Source organism: Saccopteryx leptura, chromosome 2 (assembly GCF_036850995.1).
Source record: "Saccopteryx leptura isolate mSacLep1 chromosome 2, mSacLep1_pri_phased_curated, whole genome shotgun sequence".
In the NCBI taxonomy this organism is placed as follows: domain Eukaryota; kingdom Metazoa; phylum Chordata; class Mammalia; order Chiroptera; family Emballonuridae; genus Saccopteryx; species Saccopteryx leptura.
In genome coordinates, this window is record NC_089504.1 from 117,103,066 (window position 1) to 117,126,443 (window position 23,378).

General features: G+C 43.2%; 1 protein-coding gene across 1 annotated transcript in view; it reads right to left on the bottom strand.

The window, feature by feature from the left end:
- The window catches only part of PLXNC1 (plexin C1), a 174,063-nt gene that overhangs the window by 60,593 nt on the left and 90,092 nt on the right, over positions 1 to 23,378 (bottom strand). The window contains exons 7-12 of the mRNA XM_066368633.1: positions 22,525 to 22,612; positions 20,168 to 20,270; positions 19,933 to 20,034; positions 8,083 to 8,225; positions 5,290 to 5,469; positions 1,305 to 1,392 (exon numbers count right to left, since the gene is read on the bottom strand). Of these exons, the coding sequence (XP_066224730.1) occupies positions 1,305 to 1,392; positions 5,290 to 5,469; positions 8,083 to 8,225; positions 19,933 to 20,034; positions 20,168 to 20,270; positions 22,525 to 22,612 (704 nt within the window). The remainder of the gene's footprint in view (positions 1 to 1,304; positions 1,393 to 5,289; positions 5,470 to 8,082; positions 8,226 to 19,932; positions 20,035 to 20,167; positions 20,271 to 22,524; positions 22,613 to 23,378) is intronic.

Consider the following 23,378-nt stretch of genomic DNA (forward strand, 5'->3'; position numbering starts at 1 on the left):
GGAGTGACCTGAACTGGCTTTCCTGCTCCCACCTCTCCAAGTCCTACTCATCCTGCTCCACTCCGTAAACATCCTTAATTTCATCCACGTTGAAATTCCCTTTCATGTGGAAAACACACAGGGCCTTCTTGGACTCATGGGGACCCTGATCTGGCTAGGCAATCAGAGGACCTAGAATTTGAGGATACCCAGGCCATTTCCCTCCGTGAAGGCAACACGACTATCTTGTTTATTTTTTTCCCTGCACCCATCAACATGTTTTACCCACAACAGATGCACAATAAGTTCTACTTGATCTAGGAATAGCACTGAGGAGGGAGAGTAAGTCCACTCACAAATGTAGGCAAGGTCTCTGGGCAGAGGGTCAATTTATGCAAACAATTCAATGGATGTGTTCACATCATGGAGACATGGTCTAGAATCAGATACAATGCGAGGCTTGGAACACTGGCTCTGAAGTGTGTCAGGAGGTGGCCATGTGTATGACAAAGCTGTAGGGATGACTTAGGAAGGCCTCCTGTCTGGAGGCCTGAACCCACACTGTTCCCAAGCAGGGACCAGGTCTGTGATCGCTCAAAGACCTGCCGGTTTTGGCAGGAAGTGGTCAGGCTGGGCCCCAGATGGGCTGTAACCTTCACATCTCGTTGTAAAAGGGGAAAGGAGAGCATTCGGTAAGGGTTGAGAAGTGAGTGCACTCAAAGGCCCCAACCCGTATCTGAAACCTATTGTTTCCTGGGACCAGGCCCGTGTGTGACCCCTATCAGTGCAAGAATGTCACAAGAGGTGTGCACCAGCTCACTGTGTCAGGAGGTGAAAGGCAAGAGAAGGCAAGGTCAGAAGGAAGGGACCAAGCTGGGTCAAAGAGACAATGGCAAGAGGTGAGACCTTGGGGACTAGCGAGTCACTGAGCCCCTGAACCACAGCTCTCTCTGTGCAGAGGGAACATCACCCCCTCTCCCCAGAAATGCTATTCGTCCTTCACACTGTCACCACTCACAAGGCTTGTTCACACATATTCATAAACACCGTCTCATTAAAGTGACTTGCCATAAATCATCCATGGAGGAGACGGCAGGTCTTGTCATACTAAGTCAATTCCTCTCTCTTCTGAGCCACAACTTGACATACTCAACTATAAGTACAAGGTCTTATTACTGCCTTTACAGCACAGGTGGTATGCTCCATGCAATAGGTAAGAGCATGCGATGTCACAAGGCACAGAAATAAATTGTCCCCCAACATATTTTATAAAAACAAAATCATTCCTTAAAATAACTGTGATTACACAGCAGCCGAAAACTTACGTTTATGTTTCCTTTTAACTCATGGGAAATGATTAAGTTGTCAATTACATCAAAATTTCTGCCCATGATGGTTATGTTTTGACCACCACTGCAAGAAAAAAAGCAACAAAGAGTTTCATAGTAAAGTCACAGGCTTTTTGTATTTATGAACAAAGTTATCCATTTATTCACACTTAAGATGGAATTGAGTTATGTTTGAGAGCAAATTAACAAAACTTAATTTTAAATGCAGGATGATTTTAGAGGTTTTTTTTTGTTTGTTTGTTTTTTAATGACACTAACTACAAAGTCATAGTTTTGTTTTGTTTTTTTCTTTCCTGAAGTTGGAAACGGGGAGGCAGTCAGACAGACTCCCGCATGCGCACGACCGGGATCCGCCCAGCACCCCAGGGGTGATGCTCTGCCCATCTTGGGGCATCGCTCTGCCGCAATCAGAGCCATTCTAGTGCCTGAGGCGGAGGCCATGGAGCCATCCTCAGCGCCTGGGCCAACTTTGCTCCAATGGAGCCTTGGCTGCGGGAGGGGAAGAGAGAGACAGAGAGGAAGGAGAGGGGGAGGGGTGGAGAAGCAGATGGGCGCTTCTCCTGTGTGCCCCGGCCGGGAATCGAACCCGGGGCTCCTGCACGCCAGGCTGATGCTCTACCACTGAGCCAACCGGCCAAGGCCCAAAGTCATAGTTTTTAAGATACATGCATATAAAATATTCACATCAGATCCTGTTGTAACTTATAAGAAAATGCCTAAATTCTTTTATGAAAGTTTGAGTTTTGTTGTGCTGTGTTGCCACATATAATCAGAGCAGCAGCTGACCCTTGAAAAGGTTTCACTGAACACTGAATGGGATTTTGTCTGATTGCTGCTTAACCTATATGAAGATGCTTTAATCTAACAATGTTTAAATCAAATGGCCAACCTACCAATTATGTTTTATTTAAGGAGACAGAGAACACATTGGACAAAGTGAAATGATAAATGTCATTAGAAGTATACATCCCTATTTGGTAAAGCATATAAACAACATCTACACCCTATCTGTCTGAAACCAAGCCAAATGACTTCACATAGTCTCGGTGCATACTCGCATATAAGCAAAGTGGTCATCAGGTGTGAAATAAACAGCTGTTCACAGCTCTGCCTGCCCTCACTTCCTCATTCATGTAGGTCACTAGACACTCATTCCAGGGGACAGGAGCCGGGTATGTCAGCTGGGCCCGTGATGATAAGACCACGACGTGGGCACGAGCAGTCCAATTTGTGTAGAGCAGAAGAAAGACATTGAGCTCTGAACCTTCCAGCCCCAAGGACAAAGGGCTGAGATGGCCTCATACCAGCCTGTTGCCATTACTAGAAAACCTAGCCAAGCATGGCCCATGGGAGACTGCAGAGCCATGATCTTATCTAGGAGTTACTGAGAGACACAGGCTCATTTTGTCAAAGGTGTCTGGGCAGCATGATGCCTCTTGTATTATGGCAAAGCAGGATGCTGGTATCTTAGAGCATAGCACCCTGGGAGCCTGGGCAAATTATCTGAACGCTCCATGTCTCAGTTTCCTCATCTGAGAAAGGGGTGCTCATAGCAGGGCCTTTCCGTCTGGGAACATTAACCAAGTCAACAGATTTAACACATTCAGTATGTGGGGAGTGCCACAACAATGTGGGCTTCATGGTAGGAAGTAATCAGACCCAGAGCAGGGAGTGCTGTGCTAGAACCTTGGTTTAGAAATTGAAATTTCCCTCATGCCACTGTTATGGGTGGAATTGTTGAAGTCCTAATAATCCCCAGTACCTCAGAATGTGACTACATTTGGAGAGAGGGTCTTTAAAGAGGTGATTAAGGTTAAATGAGATCATTGAGGTAGGCCCAAATCCAATGAGTGGTATCTTTATAAAAAGAGGAGTTGTGGTCCTGGCCCAGTTAGCTCAGTGGCATAGCATCACCCAGCATGTGGAAGTCCTGGGTTTGATTTCTAGTAAGGGCACATAGGAGAAGTGACCATCTGCTTCTCTATACCTCCGTCTACCCCCCTTCCCCTCTCGTAGCCATGGTTCAACTGGTTCGAGCAAGTTGGCCCTGGATGCTGAGGTTGGCTCCATGGCCTTCCCTCAGGTGCTAAAATAGCTTGGTTGCCAAGCAATGGAGCAGCCATCCCAGATGGGCAGAGTATTGCCCGGTAGGGGGCTTGCTGGGTGGATCCCAGTCAGGGCACAAGCCTCCCCACCTCTCACTTAATAATAATAAAAAAAGAGAGATTAGGACACAGGCAGAAGGAGAGGCCATCTATAAGCCAACTAGAGTGGCCTCAGAAGAAAGCAACCATGATGACACCTTGATCTTGGACTTTTAGTTTCCAGAACTTAGATGACATAAATATTCTATTATTGAAGCCACCCAGTTTGTGCTACTTTGCTATGGTGGCCCTAGCAGCCTCATATGTCCACCTCTCAATCTTAAATGAGAATATTCTAAGTAATTTTCTTTTCCTTCCTTCCTTCCTTCCTTCCTTCCTTCCTTCCTTCCTTCCTTCCTTCCTTCCTTCCTTCCTTTCTTCCTTCCTTCCTTCCTTCCTTCCTTCCTTCCTTCCTTCCTTCCTTCCTTCCTTCCTTCCTACCTTCCTTCCTCTCTCTCTCTCTCTCTCTCTCTCACTCTCTCTCTCTCTCTCCCCCTCCCTCCCTCCCTTCCTTCCTTTTCTCCCTCCCTCCTTCCCCCCCCTCTCTCTTTCAGATTTATTTATTGATTTTAGAGAAGGGAGAGTGAGAAAAAAGGTGGTGGTGGGGTTTGGGAAGAACAGGAAGCTTCAACTCGTAGATAGTTGCTTCTCGCATGTGCCTTGACTGGGCAAGCTGGGTTTCGAACCGGCAACCTCAGTGTTCCAGATTGACACTTTATTCACTGCGCCACCAACAGCTCAGGTGTAATTTTTTTCTTTTTTTGTTTTTTTTCTTTTTTATCTGTAGTTTTATCTAGAAAGTGCTTTGAAAATAAGCTTCATGCTGTATTAGGTGAAGAAAATTTGTTTAGAGTTATATTCCAAAATCTGAATGTAAGTTTAAATTCAACTAGGGAGAAAATAATTTTTTTTCTTGAAGTTATCTGGAAGATTTTAATTTGGAATTTCCATCTCTCAATTAGGGAATATCTTTGAAATTAAATGCTACTTTTGATTTAGATAGCTCCCAATATTTCCTCAGATTACTCAAAACAGCTTACTCTAAAGGGTTTAAAGCGAAAGACCTAAGAAAAAAGCAGCGCCGTGTCATGGGCAGAGGTGAGGGGAGACATAGAAAAGAGGATTATAGGTTTGTACCAGAAATCTAAGCCAAGAACAGTTACTGCAGCTGAACAAATATTTTAAAAAGTGAGAGCTTTACATGATTGGACGAGAAGCCAGAGTCAGAACAAACATTTTTGGGTGAGCTTCTCGGTGGCCACGGCAGGGAGTGTTCACTATGACAACAGGAAGCAACTTGCTTGTCAGGACGAGGTTTGTTGTTCAGGAATAAATTTGAGGAGGAATTATGGGAGAGAAACTTAGCTACAACTATTATTTCTATACTAATTTGAGTTAGAAGCCATGACCTTTTTTTGTGTGTGTGTGTGTGTGACAGAGACAGAGAGAGACAGAAAGAAAGATAGATAGGGACAGAGAGACAAGAATGGAGAGAGATGAGAAGCATAAATTCTTTCTTGCGACACCTTAGTTGTTCATTGATTGCTTTCTCATATAAGCCTTGACTGGGGGGGCTACAGCAAACCAAGTGACCCCTTGCTCAAGCCAGAGACCTTGGGCTTAAGCTGGTGAGCCTTGCTCAAACCAGATGAGCCCGCACGCAAGCTGGTGACCTCGGGGTTTCGAAACTGGGTCCTCCATGTTTCAGTCCGATGCTCTAACCACTGCACAACCGCCTGGTCAGGCTGAAAGCCATGATCTTTATGCATCTGACCTTTTGAAGCACAACGGGAGGAAAATATGAATTGAGGAAGTACCTGATCCAGGTGGTAGCAGGGGAGATGAAGGAACAGTGGGGCAGGGCTATGTAAGACAAGGACCCCACGGAAGCACAGTGCCCGCCATCGAACTGGATACACACATCCTTCATTTCTTTTCGGCTTGAGGGCAGAGAGAATTTCATATGGGTGTCATTTAGCACATGGCTGACTGGTATCCTAGAAAGGAGCAGAAAAAGAACTCTTACATGATGCAGAAAATTAGCACAGTTGATTACTCAACAACAGTTCATGAACTAGCAGATAGCTGCAGGGCAACTGCTGATGAAACCACTGGCCCTCTTCCTTTTGTGTGTATTTTTATGCTTTTATTTGCTTTTCCTTATAAGTGGGGAAGAAGGGACTGTAAGAAGCCTCAACAGAAAGTGGAATATGAACTGGGTATTAAGCTATATTAAGGAATTACTGTTAATTTTGTTGAGTACGACAGTGGCACTCTCCTTATCTGTCAGAGATGCATACTGAAGCATCTGCGAGAGAAAGGCTATGGTGTCTGGGATTCGCTTTGAAAAACTCCAGCTGCCATTCTTCCTTTCCCCGCAGAAACATGGGGGAGATAGATGAAACAAGACTGGCAAGTTTTGATAAACTGTGAAGCTGGAGGATGGGTACAGAGAGGCTCATACACTCCTCTCTCTTGTGTATGTTTGGAAATGTCCATAATGAAAAGCTTAAAAGAAAGAGAAGTCCCAGTCCAGTACAGGGAGGGTAGAACCCAACCCCGGGCAGAGATGAGAGTTCCGCTGCACATAGAGCGGACAGCCAATGACTAAAGCCGACGTCAAGAGCCCAGGGGTCTCCGAATCAATCAGCCATCAGAACCAAGTTGCTACCACATGGCTCCAGACTGGAAATTAGCTGGAACTGTCCTGGGGACTCCTGACATCTACAGGCTGTGTCCTTGTCACTCTTCAGAAGCCAAAGCAAAGCCTTGTACAGCATTCCCTCCGGAACCGGCAGCTGCCTCGGCCGCATGTTTACAGTGCCCTCTATGGCACAAACCATCAGGACTGGGTCGTGGCTGCATAATGCTCAGTACAATTATGCAACATGAGAACATGCATGATTATCAACTTTAATGTGCATATATTCCTTACGTTGAAATAATAGATTCAAAGAGTAAGGCAAATTCAAAACCCGCATGAGTCAGTTTGTACTTACACCACCTCAGATGTCATTCTGGCTCTTGGAAATCCATCATAAAATGGCTGATAATTAAAAGTCCAGCTTGTTTATAAATTTTAGAGGTAAAAAGGCCAAAATGTGGGTCATTCCGCTACCATTCTCATATTTTTTTCTTTTAGAATAGTTTTCTTTGTTTTTGTTTTTGTTCTTTTTAAATACTTACTGTACTAAAAGAGTTTAGGCTTACAGCACAAAATCAGCTGTAGGATGAACTGGGTATTATACTTATGGCTCATGAACTTGGGTTCACCACACTAATGTGGTTAGTGAAATGCTATATGCCGAAAGTTCTCCTACTCGTTGAATTTAATAACTGCAGCATCTCAGAACATGTTCGGCATAGAAATGAGAGCATAAGGAGGCAGAGACAGGGTAGCGCTCTGGAAAACTACTTACTTTCCAGGGGAGCGGACTGCTTGCCAGTGAGAACACAGGTGTCTAGGTTCAGACTTCGTTACACGAAATGAAAGACTCTTGCAATAAGGTGTTTCTCTGGCTTAAGCGGCACAAAAATACCTACGTCGCATAGATATAGCCACTAATGCGTACTTGATAATTCTGGTAAATAGCAGAACAGAGGAAAGCCACTGATGAGCAGCTTCTCACACTGACTGCTGGGAGGGTAAGGGGATGGCAGTTATATGTAGCAAATGAATTGAAACAGAAAATCAGTAAATAAGTGTGGCAGATTAAAATGCTGTACAAATCTGTTTTCGTGGTTAAAAACCAAAACACCATGCTTCAGCAGACTGTCTTTAATGCATTCCCAGGATGGGAACAAGCTCAGTCTGATATTTCATGTAGACTGTAACATCTTTTATTTCAAATTAGCCCAAACTTATAGGAGCTAACAAGCATGAAACTCAAATTCTCTATTATGTTATTATTATATCTCTTTTGGGGGGCAGGGGCGCTATCATTTGTACAAGAACATCAGTGAAACAATGAAGTTTTTTCTCTCTCAAAAGTGTCATTGAATGGATGAGTTGGGGGATAAGAAGCACAGACATAATGATGTTCAAGTGGTACCTTGACCAGATATTTTTTGTGTTGGTCTATTTGTTCTTTCTTCCAGTTTTTCATGCTAATTTATGTTCCATTTAGTTATTATTTTGTCCTAACATCAATCCGAGAAAGAGAAGGGTTATAAAGAATAAAATGGATCAGAAAGTTTCTTTTCTTTTCTTTTTTTTAACTTTAGGCAATTCCATTGGAAGATCCAATATATGTTTCCCATCAAAATCTGAGGCACTCAACTATTTTTCTAAGGGGATCATCTTCAGAATGTATGTGCTATTCAAAATACTTGATTTTGTTAATGAAAACTAATCAAGACCCAAAATAGGCACCAGCCTGAAATTATCATGTACTGAGATTTTGAGGGGTTAACAAGGGACAGATTCTCTCACAGTTAACTTCAAATGTAGCACATAGATCATTTTACTTTTTAAAATTACATGTATCAAATATGCAGATTAATTGACACGTGGAAATTATTTGACTACCTAAAGATTATATTTGGTATAAGTTTTAACTTCTCGCTATATTATCAAGAGTCAATTACTAATATTTGAACTCAGAACTCACACATCCTTATGACAAGTACTGGTTCCTTTCAGGATCATGACGATGTTATTAGATGCCTGGGTAAAGTTTGCTCCTGTGACTATCACGTTACTTTTCCCTAAGGTTGATATTTTCTGTGGCGCAATGGACTTGATGTAGAAGACCTATCGGAAATAAAAGATGAAAACACAAGCTCAAAGCTAAGAAATGGCATTGTTCCAAAAAAAAAAAAGTTGTTTATGTGCTGCAGTTCGAAAAAATCATTGGGAAATTACAACATTTTGCAAATACAAGCAGACAGTGTTTAATGAAATCAATGAATTCAGGGAAGAGTGCTGAAGATTTATGTCTCTCAACATGCAACAGCATGAGGTCAAATCAATTAGTCTTTGTCTCACAAGACAGTTGAAAATACAGTTGAAGAGTCTGACATTCTGTCTGAAGAGTGGAACAGCACTGGAGTCTCAAAAATGTTTGCTGCTGTACAGCCCTCAGAGGCTTATAATATACAAAGGGAAAGATAAGGCAAGTAGCCCACTGATCATTGGCCAAAGACAGACTCATCATTAAGTTAGAATAAATGACATTTTGGATAAATTTAATTCCCAAGAAAGGCTCTGGCTGGTTGGCTCAGTGGTAGAGTGTTGGCCTGGCATGTAGAAGTCCTCCAGGTTCGATTCCTGGCTAGGGCACACCGGAGATGCGACCATCTGCTTTTCCACCTCTACCTCTTCTCTCTCTCTTCCCCTCTGGCAGCCATGGCTCATTCGAGCAAGTTGGCTCTAGGTGCTGAGGATGGCACCATGGCCTCGCTTCAGGTGTTAAGAAGGGCTCGGTTGCTGAGCAACAGAGCAATGGCCCCAGATGGGCAGAGCATCACCCCCTAGTGGACTTGCTGGGGGGATCCCAGTTGGGGCACATGTGGGAATCTGTCTCTCTGCCTGCCTACCCCTCATTTAATAAAAAAAAAAATTCCCAAGAAAGTAGTTTCTGGGTTTTTTTGTTTGTTTGTTTCAGTTAGGCTATTGGGATCAAGGCATATACTGTAGGAAGAAAACCTCGAGAAATCAACTGTTCAGTCGTCTAATATCATGTGGCCAACTGTTTCTTCTCCATGGTTTGCAGATGCCACCATTTCTTCCTTGGTTCTCATTACAAGCTCTCTGAGGCCTTTCTTTATCAAGTAAGTTTCCCTTGGGATCATCTGGCACCTGGCCCCATACTATGCACCTCACTCCTCTGTTTGCAATGTCTAATCAAATTCCCTTAAAAAAATAACTTTTTTGATGGCAAGAATTATTTTCCTTTTCAAAGATAAAACAATCCTGATTTCTTTCACTTTTCTCCTACAAATGCTACCATCTCTCATTTTGATCATTTTGTAGTTCTTCTGTAGATCCTTTCCAGCAAGTCTGTATTCTTCTACAATATGGTGACTAAAAAAGTGTCTAAGATTCTGACAAATAAAGTACAACAGATCTTTAGCGTGAGTGAATCCTACTGATATTTGAAAAAAAACAACAACCCAGGTCCAGAAATGCATAATCACGTGAAATTTGGCCAAGGCCTAAACACTGAGTGTAACCAATTGGAGAATAACGTTTAGGGAGAAGCCACTTGTGGCACTGGGAGAGTTTAGTCACATCCAATACCAGCCTACCACCTGCTTCTTGAAGAAGCCTAGTATTCTCTGCTCCTTAATATGGGTGACACCCACTAGGATGGCCCTGCTGGGCTGCTGGGCCTGCCTATTCCGCTAAAGGGATGCGCTGTCATTCTGTTCCTCAGCAAACACAGGTGCTATCTGGCAGAGCGGTCACCATCACTCATTATCACTATGGATTGGTTTTTCAGATTGAGGTAAATTCACCGTTAATGTCATCACTGAATGATGTAATGTGACAGAGAATTGATTTTGGTGGCAGAATTTATTTTAATCGCTAAGTAAAGGACTTTAACCCCATATTTATTGAATCATGAAGGGCCTGAAAGGGTCACTTTAATTATTCTGTTATACTTGAATGCATTTTATGGGGGAAATTATTTGCAAGAGTGGTGCTTGGAATGGGGGGGATTAGCAAAGACTTAAAGATAAATCCCTTGCAAATGTCAAGTGTGTGTTGTAGAGCAAAAGCTTACTCTGTGCTCTGACATCATGACAGCTAAGTGAACAACTATGTGTTGAACACCTACGAGGTCCCTCAGACGGGCCAGGGGCTGCGAGGTGACAAGGATGTGTTGGCAAACTACCGGATTTGCCGGTAGCTGCCAAATTCCATCCATGGCTTGTTTTCCCATGGCCTGTGAAACAACATCAAAAAAGAGTCATATTACATGACATGCGACAATATATGAAATTGAAACTTCAGTGTCCACAAAGACAGCGTTTTTGGAACACAGCCACACCCGCTCATTTATATATTGTCTGTGGTTACTTTCACACTACAGCAGCCGATTTAAGGTGTCATAATAGAGACCTTGCAGCTCACAAAGTCTTAAGTGATTATTGTCTGGTTTTCTTTAGAAAAAAATTTGCCAACTCTAACATTAGAAGCGTCCACCGTCTTCCTGGGGAGACAAGAGGAACCATGCGTCTGTTTAGTTTTATGTGAACATCAATGCAGACTCACATTCACATCCAAGTCAAACATGATTCCCCAGGTTTCTTCCTAAATAGTGCTTTCTGCTTCTTCTATGTATACTGTTGATGCCTGTTCAAGCAAAATGTCCAAACACGCCAAGTAAATGCTACTTCTCTACCCTCACTAGAGGATGGAGAGAGCCTCATGACTGCTGCACACAGATTTTTAAGAGGGTTATATTTTGTTCCTTAAATGGCTCTACAAACACCATCAGAGGACCTGCCACATTGCCTTTTTAACTTTTTATTTCCCCCTGAGTGGAGACAGCCCCGCTACTTCAAAAGGATTTCATTTTAAAATCTTATTGTTTAGAGAAGTTTCCACTGGCTGTCTAGGATGGAATCCAGCCCAGGCCTATCTCTTGAGAGCAGATGCTTCTAGCCTGCTTTCAAAGAGGGTCAGATTAGTTGTCCTTTGTTTGCTTGGAGAATCTTTCTTAATCATAATAAGCGAGTCAAAGAGCTACCAAGAAAACCTCATTTTATAAACAGTGCAGGTACACACACACACACACAGAGGTTGGGTAGCTATATGGGTGTGTGATATGACTACAACAATTCTTAGAGGTATAATATTTTCTATTTCTACTGATGAAGACTTTTTTAGATCCAGTATAGACAGAAGGCAAAGAATAAGCTTCTCACAGCTGCTCCAGGTACTTAATATTTTAGATGGATAGTTGTATTCTAATCAAGAGTTAACTTCACAATCTGACATGAAATTGTGAGCCTCAAAAGCTCATACATAGAAGGGTTTGGTTAATTTAAAAACAGAATCTAACTCAATACAAAAAGACACTTTCTTATAGCCCTACAGTGAGATTCTTCCCCATCCTATGTCCAAGGATTTCCATATATCAAATCAAAATACTGCAAGCTGTAACCCTTATAACCCTATGGTATCCAGCAATTAACCTCAGAATAGTCTACTTTCTGTCAAATACATTTTAAAGACTTAAGAGTTATTTTTAAGAAGCTTTTTAAAAAATTTTTTTTATTTATTTATTCATTTTAGAGAGGAGAGGGAGAGACAGAGAAAGAGAAAGAGAGAGAGAGGACAGAGAGAGAGAGAAAGGGGGAGGAGCTGGAAGCATCAACTCCCATATGTGCCTTGACCAGGCAAGCCCAGGGTTTCAAACCAGCGATCTCAGCATTTCCAGGTCGACGCTTTATCCACTGTGCCACCACAGGTCAGGCCAGGGAAGCTTTTTTTTATTCATTTTTTTTTAGAGAGGAGAGAGAGTGAGAGTGAGACTGAGAGAGAGAGAAAGAGAGAGAGAGAGAGAGAGAAAGGGGGGAGGAGCAGGAAGCATCAACTCCCATATGTGCCTTGACCAGACAAGTGCAGGGTTTTGAACTGGCAACCTCAGCATTCCAGGTCAATACTTTATCCACTGCGCCACCACAGGTCAGACAAGAATTATTTTTCTTTTTTATTTTTTTTTTGTATTTTTCTGAAGCTGGAAACGGGGAGAGACAGTCAGACAGACTCCCGCATGCGCCCGACCGGGATACACCCGGCACGCCCACCAGGGGCGATGCTCTGCCCACCAGGGGGCGATGCTCTGCCCCTCTGGGGCGTCGCTCTGCCGTGACCAGAGCCACTCTAGCGCCTGGAGCAGAAGCCAAGGAGCCATCCCCAGCGCCCGGGCCATCTTTGCTCCAATGGAGCCTTGGCTGCGGGAGGGGAAGAGAGAGACAGAGAGGAAGGAGGAGGGGGGTGGAGAAGCACATGGGCGCTTCTCCTATGTGCCCTAGCCGGGAATCGAACCTGGGTCTCCCGCACGTCAAGCTGACGCTCTACCGCTGAGCCAACCGGCCAGGGCCAAGAATTATTTTTAAATGGCTACACAACTTTAAATTATTTAATGAAATAGTATGAGCTCTCATTGCTCAGAGTTTAAATCACTCCCTGTTTTATACAAGAAAATACACCAGAAACTGGTTAACTAGGTGATTACAGAATACTCAACTATTTGTATTTTTTAAAAACAAATCATTACAGGTTATTGGAAATAGCACAACCACTAAGAAATAGTTATCTTTGAAAAAGTTGAAGAGGATTAGTCCTGACAGTAAATAAGAGTCAGCTGAATATAAACAATTTTCTTGTTTATACACACAGGTTCTTGAATATAAATACAGGCTTTCTTTTGTGAAGTCTGACATCAACACAATTCAAATTACTAGGCCATTAATAGAGAAAACAGGGCTACTATGGAAAAGAATATTGAGAGAGGTATGTTAGGAAGGCTGGGTTTACTATGACCAAATTGAACTCTATTAATCTGTTAAAAAAATGAAGACAAAGCTCTTGATAGGCCTGGACCTGAATCAATACTCAGTAAAATGTCTTTCAGATTTTCACTCATGAAATTAGTTCAAACAGGACTGGATAAAAGCCACACGAATTCAAAAGCAGCTGGAAATCGGAAACCAAAGGGCATTAGAGAGATGAAAGGTAGCATAACTAATTAAAGGTAAGTGTCCTGTAGGGTTGTGCAGCGGTGAGAATTTGGCTCAGAATCATTTACCATCTTTATTAATGACTGAGAAGGACAGAAGGATTGATGACATGTATGAACGGAGGAGAGTGGCTACCAGCGGCGGAGATGGTCAAGTGGAAAAGGAGGTACGATGTGAAAATAGCAAAATACAATCCCACCAAAGAAAAACTAGAGAGTTAAGTGGATCAGAAAGGTTATCCATTTGCTGCTCAGGCCCCTGGTACAGACCCTAGCCTAGGAACTTGAGATGTAAGTTCTGAGTGATCCCAGCAACTGGCTGGAGACAGAGTGCTAAGTGAGGTAGACCAGGGAGAAGGTGACTGACTGGGGCTCCGTGCCGAGAGATCAAGGCTCCCTACTTTGACCTGCGGACTCTAAAGTGAGGCTGACATGGCCCAGGTGGGGCTGCCAAGACCACTCTGTAAAGTTGTTACCCTTAGTTATGGAACTTTCCTAGTGTGGCGTCTCAGAATCAGATGGGTCAACTGGACTGGCCGACCAGGACTCCATGCCCAGGGAGGGCAGCTCTTCCTCTCCAGTAGAGATCCCTGATTGCAGATTAAACACAGAGACTCAAAACCCAGCCCTCTGCTGGAGTGCATGAGACTCTTGCTGCGCCACTCTCCTAAGGGCCTCAGTTTCCCTTCTCAGTCTTGGAGGACCCTTGCCTGGGTCCGGCTCCTTCACTCTGACACACCCCAACCTGCCCATCTCCTCCCGAAGCTTTGATACTAATACACTCCCCTCACAGCCTGCCCAGGAGAGAGGGCTTTGGCCTGCCCATCTGTGGCACACATGCGTCAGGCTTTGACAGCCAAGTGCTAAGAGAAGCCAGTAATAGTGTCCTCCCTTCCAGGCTGACTTTTACTATACTATTTGTTTTAATACTTGTTTATATTCAGCTGAGGTCATACAATGTAAAGCAGTGGTTAAAATTGAGCTCTGGCATCAGACTGCCTGGATTCAAATCTCTTGCCTGTCCTTTCCTTTCTCCTTACCCTCTGTAAGTCTGTAATATGTTTGTCTATAAAATGGGCAAAATAGGTCTATTGTGAGGCTTAAATAAAGAGATGCTCTTGAGCTTATTAGGATATAGCACAGGCTCAACAAATATTGGCTATAACTACTCAATTTAGTACATTGTGGCATTCCTTCTTGTATCTTTTCTGTCATGCACACTCAACTGCTGTCTGAAAATGAATCTTACTTCCACCGAAATATTCTAAGTTCTACAATGTAAGTTCCATGAGGGCATACAGGTCGCCTGCCTGTCTAGCACACGGGTGTTCAAAAAACATGTTCTGAATGAATAAATGAATGAAAGAACAACCGGAAGTGAACGCCACAGCACCCAGCACAGCGGTGGGCCCGTAGAAGCTTCGCAACCAGGTACAGATTAAAGTTAATTTCACTTTTAATGGCAAGGTCCTTGAAAGGGTCTGTTTGGACAGCCTGCGAGAAATTAAAATGCGTGTTCACAAGGGATGGAGGGAGAGAAAGGAGGAGGAACAATTTGAATGTAAATTCCCTGAGAGGAGACATGGCTTTGTCTGGTGTGTTTCTGGCTTACGGCGATAAGCACACCGTCAAGAACAACAAATATTAGAACGACGTAATATCGCAGATCTTCTCGACCCTTCCTTGAGAACAGGAAAGAGAGAGCAGCCACCCTTCTCTCAGCAGGAGGAGGCAGCAGACAGAAGAAAAGGAAGGAAAAGACATCAGGGCCAGGTGACAGGGTCCCCTAGCTCAGAGAGACCGGCGGAAAATACTTCTCATCCAAAGGTCAAACACTGGGTTTTGAGTTTGTTTCACTATGTTGGTGATGCTTTTCCTTAATGTAGCCTCCCCCTCACCCCCCAATAAATGACAGCACTTCTTTTTATGGCAGGGTACAGGGATGGGTCACAGGTCATGAATCTATGCGAGGGCAATGGGCCCAAACAGGGATCAAACCAGAAACCCTCTCTCATAGGTACCATGTCTTTGGATGTGCAAATTCATACATTTTTAAAAACACTATAAATCCGAACGATGGACACATAAAACTTAAAAAAAAATTTTTTTTTTTCTATAGCATTCTCCTGCCACTGAAGAATGAAGTCAAACTCCTCAGTCTGGCATCGAAGACCCTGCAGATGCAGGCTCCAGGTCCTTTCAAACTTACATCCCTTATTTTCCTAAAACCTCTGCTTCAGCCAACTTGAACCATGTGGGGCTTTCTGTAATGGGTATCCTAGAATTTTCTAGCACCCCCACTAGGCTTTTGCTTATGCTGGTCCCTCTGCTTAGAATACCCAGTCCTTAGTCTCCACACTGCTGGATGCTTCTCATTCATCAAATGTTGGCTGAAATACCATCTCTGTCAATCAATCCACCCATCAATCAGACTTAACCAACCACGCTGATTAAGTGTTTTTAACAGCCAGGCACTGGGTTTAAATAAACAGGAATGACTAAGATAAGGCCCCAGGCACAAAGACACTCTCTGGGTTTGTAGACTTTTTGGTACTTTCTCTATATTAACATTTTAAAAAAAAATCTTATATTCTTACTTATGTACTCATGAATAAGTTTCTTGAGACTGATGGCAAGAAAGGTGCCTGACCGACTTGCGTCTTCATCACACCCTTGGAGCTCAGTAAAATGGCATCGATAGGTAGGTGTCCCGTAAACAACTGTAGGGAGGATCAACCCAAGCTCAGGATCATGAAGCTTAAGATCGAGCCTGCACCCTTTGCATCCTGCGTCTCCAGGGCCTGGCACAGGACTGAGCACTCGTTGTCTATGTGACGAGGGAAGATGCCTTGAAGAAAAGCTCTTGATGCTTTTCTGCTAGGAAGAGAGGGCTCAGTGTTGTATTCAAGGCCAACACAGGGACCCGGATTGAAAACCTGAGTTTTCACAGCCCACATGATGATGAATGACAGCAGTGCTTCACAGAACATGAGAAACGCCTCCTGTGACACATAATGCTCTCGTCCCAACACTGAGATTCTGCTCTGAGCCATATATTTACAGGCAACATTTCAGTATCAACAAATGTCTCTCTCCAAACTAGGAAGGGTCATCCACAGAGAAGCACTGGTGATAGGCCTGGCCTTTGTTTATTTTCAGCTTTCTCCCTTCTGCTGTCTTGGTGACTGGTTCTTTTAACCACACAGTGTCAAAGGTCAAAAGATACAGGAAGACAGTACAGGAAACTAGGATTCAGTGACTTCATTTTTTTCCTTTAAAAAAATTTTTTTTACAGAGCTATGGCATGGACCATTACATAGCAATAAAAAGCACTAAAAGATTGATACATAAAGGAACTTGGATGAATTTCTAGGGAATTATGTTGTGTTGAAAAGACCAATCCTCAAAGGATACATCTGGGCAATTCTATTTATGATATGATAAATCATAGCTACGGGAAGAGCTCAAGGGTTGCCAAGGTTCAGCCATGGAGAGTTGGAGGGTGGAGGGTAGTGGGTGTGTCTATAAACTGACAACATGGGGTGACATGTATCTTGAATGCTATCACTGCCAATGTCCTGCCTGTGATGTTGTGCTATAGTTTTGCAAGATGTTAATTACTATTGGAGGAAACTGGGTAAAAGATATATGAGGAGTCTCTGTATTATTTTCTTATAACTATGTATGAAGATACAATTATCTAAAAAAAAAAGTTTAACTTTTCCCAAAAGAATCTTTATTATTATTATTATTATTATTATTATTATTATTATTATTAAGTGAGAGGCAGGGAGGCAGAAAGACTCTCAAATGCGCAATGACCGAGATCCACCCAGTAAGCCCCCTACAGGGTGATGCTCTACCCATCTGGGGTCACTGCTCCATTGCTCAGCAACCAAGCTATTTTAGCACCTGAGGTGAGACCATGGAGACATCCTCAGCACCTGGGGCCAACTTGCTCGAATGAGCCATGGCTGAGGGAGGGGAAGAGAGAGAGAGAGAGAAAGAAGGGGGAGGGGTGGAGAAGCAGATGGTTGCTTCTCCTGTGTGCCCTGACTGGGAATTGAACCTGGGACTTCCACACACTGGGCCGATACTCTACCGCTGAGCCAACTGGCCAGGGCCCAAAACAATCTTGAAAAAGAATGAGGTTGAAGGACTCACACTTTCTGGTTTTAAAACTTATTACAAAGTTACAATAATCAAAACAGTGTGTAATGCCTGATCAGACAGTGGCGCAGTGGATTGAGCATTAGACTGGCACATGGAGACCCAGGTTTGAAACCTCTTCAACAGACTTTAGCGCGGGCTTATCCAGCTTGAGCGCAGGCTCACCAGCTTGAGCACGGGTCGCTGGCTTGAGTGTGGGATCATAGACATGACCCCATGGTCGCTGGCTTGAGCCCAAAGGTCGCTGGCTTGAGCAAGGGGTCACCTGCTGTGCTGTAGCCCCCTAGTTAAGGCACATATGAAAAAGCAATCAATGAACAACTAAGGAGCTGCCACGAAGAACTGATGCTTCTCATCTCTCTCCCTTCCTGTCTGTCTGTTCCTACCTGTCCCTCTCTCTGTCTCTGTCTCTGTCATACACACACAAAACTCAACAACAACAACAAAAACAGTGTGTTATGGGCATAAGGAGAGACATGCAGACCAATGGAATAGAGAACCCAGAAATAAACCTTCACACATATAGTCAAATGATTTTCAACAGGGAGGCCAGGCCATTCAATGGGAAGAGAACAGTCTTTTCAACAACTGGTGTTGGGAAGACTGGGTATCCAACTGCAAAAGAATGAAGTTGGACCCTTTCCTTATACCATATATAGAAATTGACTCACAGTGAATCAAAACTCTAAATCTAAGAGTTAAAACTATAAAACTCTTAGAAGGAAATGTGGAGGAAAAGCTTAATAAAATTGGATTTGGGAATGATTTCTTGGCAATGATATCCAAAGCACAGGCACCAAAAAATAAAATAAAATAAATGTAAGTTGGACTTCTTCATTAAATTAAAAACTTCTGTGCAAAAGATATAGAATGAAAAGGCAACCTACAGAATGGGAGAAAACATTTGCACATCATATGTCTAATAGGAGATCGATATCTGGAATATATAACACACTCTTACAACAACAAAAAACACAAGCAACAACATGCCAATAGGTAGAGCCAACCAATCGACAGATGAAGGGATAAACAAAATGTGGTCTATCCATACGATGCAATATTATTCAGTCTTAAAAAGAAAAGAAAAAAAAATCCTGAACATGCTACAAAATGTATGAACCTTGAGGAAATACGTTAAGTGAAATAAGCCAGTCACAAAAAGACAAATCTTGTATGGTTCCACTTACATGAGCTACCTAGGGTACTCAAACTCAGAGTAGAGGGATGGTTGCCGGGGTCTGGGTAGAAGGTAAATTGGAGAATTTTTGTTTAGTAAGTTCAGAGCCTCAGTTTTGCCAGATGAAATGTGTCCTGGCAGTGGATCATGGTGATGGTTCCACAGCCGTGTGAGTGTACTTAACACTACCAACTGTACACTAATAAAAGATGGTAAATTTTATGCTTTGTCTATTTCATCAAAATAAAAAACTAAAACAACAACAAAAGATAAGTTAAAAAAAATTTTTTTTAAGTCACTGCCTCCTTGATCCAAGTTCCTGTCACTATGGCTCAGTTTTATAAATCAGTGGGAAGAGAAAGGTCTACCACTTAATAAGCCCATCAATTAATAAAACCTCAAAGACTTTTAAAGTTTGAGATATTGGCACACCAAGGTTTTTAATGCCTTTAATTAACTTCATAATCCATTTTGATTTATATTCCCTTTGCCTGTTACTTAAGTCAGCCAAAGTTACTATCAACTTTTCAGCAGTGATGAAAAATGTGCTAACTTATTTATATTGGCACTTGACCTTAAATAGTAGCAAATGGATAAATCCAAGCCACAGATTAGTCATAAAATAGAAAACTGAGCCCTTAAAAACACATGGTGTTTTTTTTTTACTCCTAGTAGGTCCCGAGATTAATAAGAACAATAACTTGTCCTTTTTCTGTTTGCCACCACATAGTAGATGCTTAATTAACTTCTGTCAACTGAATGAAGCCAACACTTCTGTGTCCTGTAGGCACAGCCCCAGTGTCTGCCTGAAAATGTTTACATTGTCACCTCCTCTCTTTTCAAACATGTCTGTTAGTCAAGCTTGGTGATTTACTATGAAGGAGGTAAGAGGAATTTCCAAGGAAATTTCATGAAAAATAAGCATTTTTGAGAAGTGGAGAGAAAGCTACACATATGATATAAAAAAATACTCATTGTTTTAGAGAGATTAACCACTGGTTGGATTGTCTCTACAAAGTAAAGAAAAACAGTTCAAATGTGGTGAGTATACTCTGCACACTCTTTTTTGAACATAATTTTCTTTGTCTAGAAACATGATCATGATGTGGGGGTCGAAATGAAATCCCCTCAGTGTCCTGTGTCACACTTCCTTCTAACTATCCCCAAGCAAGCCACTAAGTCATCTTTAAAATTTTACTCCTTCTGGAACAACAACATTTTTCACAGTTACAGAATTTTAGTTTCTTATATGGGAGTGTGCAGCCTTTGAAGTACTAAACCCATTAAATGAAACGGTATGAAAGCAAAGGTAGGAAAGGGAATTTTTGTAAAAAGTGAAAAAGGGAACTGAACTGGTCATTGTGATTGTCACTTAATTGGGGATTTTTCCATTGTCAACACAAAAGACAGGATCTGACCTGCGATCCCCGGTTGGTTCTGTTCCTCTTACTCTCCTCGGGTTCTCCTCCTCCCGCCGTCTTGGACGGCGCCCGCATCTCAGCAGCAGCTTGACAAGGTTCCTGCAAGGAAGAACATCCCTTCAACATCCAAAGAGGTGGGCAATTGAGTTTGAAACAAACACACGAGATAGGTTGGGTGGTTACCAACATTTACTTTTGGTTAAACCTTGTAATATCCAAAATGTCACTTTACCTGGTGTTGGTAGTAGTCAGAAGGGTTGCAAGCTGTGAAGGGGTGGATGCACTTCCTCTCACTTTTACACCAAGCACAGCCTGTTCCAATACATATGCGGCATCTGACAACATGGAAAACCAACTTAATTCCTATGTTTTTAGGAAAATCTTCATATCCTAGAATATCCCTCTGTGGTGTGGCATGTGAGCATTTAAAAGAAGAAAAATAAATATCCCTAAACAGATTGTGATGCACCCAGGGGAGAGAAGACAGTCCTTTGAGGCTGGAGATAGAACACTGACTTTGTACCCTGCTCTGGGCAGCCTTCAGGCTGGCTGACTGTCATCGTACCTGCAGGGGCGTTGCCGTGGAAACCTGAAGCCAGGGTCACCTGCTGCGCAGGTAGATAACAGGAACCCACTGAAACCGTTTCTGAATCTACTTCTGCTATTTGTCTGCCCTCAGGTAAGTTTCCCTCTGGAGCTTGGACCACCCACCACACCCCCAAGTCCCCAACCCCTATCGGCACCACACACCGCCCGGTAATTGAGAGGCTGAACGTTGCCTGGAGAGCAGAGGGAATGGGATGCCAGTGTTTGCTTTGTAATCAAACTGAGAAAAGAACTGTGTCTACTAATCAAATCACTCTCATGCGAGGATAACAGTGGAGGGCTTGGTAAGCACTTAGAGGATAGCTGGAGTTAAAGAATGACAAATATAGAAATAGAGGTTGGTCTGGAAACATCCACGGGAGGCCAAAGGAAGGCTCAGCCCAAGGACGGCGAGAGGACCAGTGCAGGGAAAGGGGACACCATTCACGTTTTATATATTCTTCAACAAATGCTGAAGCATTCTGAGATTCTGACCTACAGCCAACTGCCGTTTCAGTGGAGAGGAAAACCCAGACTCAGTGTGTGTCTGGCTACCTGAGTACACTAAAAGCAGGTTTGTGATTTGCATTCTGATTCTACCCTCCAGGTGTGATCGTTGTACTCTGTGCTTTTCTAAAGGAAACAAGTACCCAAGGAAAGGGCACTCCCCCTATGGGGAGATGTGGGTCTCAGGTCTGGTTGTTAATCACCTTGTCCTGGGACCTGGGGCAAGTCATTTCCTTTGTCTGGGCTCTACTACTGGGATGGAGAACTGCATTATGTTTCAATTCTCTTTGAGCCTTAAAATTCTATTTAACTCTCCCCCTTTTTTCCCTATTTCCATGGACTTCTGAGGCTTTCTGTACCAGGTTTGTTTTTTCCCCTCCCTAACTTCATTCTGTTTATTAGAGATAACTGAACTCAATCCCGCAAGGGGAGAGATAAGTCCCAGCGTCTGCTGTCCTAATAGCTGTGGAGTGGTCTCCCAACTCAGTTTCGAGTTTGAATTCATTTTCGCCAAAGAAACAATGGTTCCCAGGCCAGGCCAAAGCAGCTCACATTTGGTACGCACATAGCTGGTCAATCAGACCACTGAATGAACTATAGAATCACTAATAATAGAGCTTCCCATTGTTTCCATGGGAACCTCTACCCCATCTTCCAACTGGAAAATCAGGAATCTGAGAAACACATTTCCTCTGTCTTCTCTCTGCTTTAGAAGCAAGGACTGGGGCGTAGCCCTGGCTCTGGGAATTCTGTAGCTTGACAGGGCCAAATGCAGGAGGGGAGGGTGGGGGGAGGAATTAATATTTTTTTTAAAATTAAATTTACTGGAGTGACACTGGTTAATAACATTACATAGGTTTCACGTGTACAATTCTATAATACATCATCTGCATATTGTGTTGTGTGTTCACCACTCAGTCTAGTTCCTCTCCATCACCATATATACTGCTCACAAAAATACCCCCTAATTTTATGGCTTCATATTCATTTTGAAATATCCCTTAATTTTTGTGAGCAGTATATTTGACTCCTCTATCCTCTCCATCCTCCCTCCACCTGCTTTCCCTCTGGTAACCACTGTTTAACATGTGCTTTGATGAAACAGACTTCATCTCATCCTTCTCCCTGAGTAGGACTTCCCATTATTTCATGCTCAGCCCCTCTCTCTGACCCGAATTCCCAAAGCTGCTATGAGCAGGGGGCAAGCTAGCAGCATCCCTTCTACTGGACATACTTCAAGGCCACCTCTGGGTGTCATGCAAACGCACTCCCCCCTCTGCAGACAGCACCGGGCACAGCTGGTGCCCCGAGCCACTCTGCCTTACTACTGGGTCTCGAGAGCCCCCGATTAGCTCAGGGCCCTCCGTCAAGCCAAGCTCCTAAAGGCACTTTGGAAAGTTCTACTCCCCAAAAGAGTTCTTTGGGATGTCGAGGAGTACAGCAAATAAATAAATTAAAGCCAATGAGAGAATACTGAGATTTCAAATAAAGTCTTACTCTCTTAATGAGGAGCAGTTGGTAAAGTCGAATCTCTCTGATAAACGCCAAGAACCGAAGGAGAACGTTACGTTGACAGCTAAAACATCTGGAGCAAAGGGGGGAAAAAGTCATTCACGGTGGAGTCCTGCTATTGTCAAGCACAGCTGTAAATGCAAAAAATAAATATTTTTGCCTCCTCTGCATAAAGGCCGAGATGTGCCAGCTGCTCGCTCACATTCCGATCGGTATGGGGCCCTTCCCGTGGGCCACTCGCGTCAGGCAGCCGCAGCGCACAGCACAAGGCCCCCCCCAGCCCACCCCACTCCGGGACTCCCATGGATAATCACTAGGAAAAAGCCATTTTCCAGCCCATTTACATCTCATCCTCTCCTCGGGATCACTATCTCAACTTGTAATTGGCCACGGCATAAGAATAAAACAAGTCACTGAGCAAGAAGTGTCTAGAACATGAGAATCAGAATATAAGAGGAAATTCTGCACCTTCAGAAAAATCCGCTCTGCAAATATTTGTACCTAACACACTCTAAAGTGTGGCTCCCATGGGCTGGGATCCATGATCTTCTTGGAGTCAACTGTCGCCAAGTCTGTGATGCAGGTTTTCTCATCAAATGTTTGAAAACCCTACCCATTGGTTAGAAAAACCTCAAAAGAATCAACTCAGAAAGATAAACGCTCTGCTAAATCAGCATTAGAGAAATGTCCTGTTTCCTGGACCTCTGCACGTTACCTTAGCACCCTACTCAAGGTGATTTTCAAGCCCGGCTGCCCATTAAATCACTTAGGAAATTAGTGAAAATACAAATCCCAGAGCCACGCTCCTAGATATTCTAACTTAGCATAACTGGGAGAAG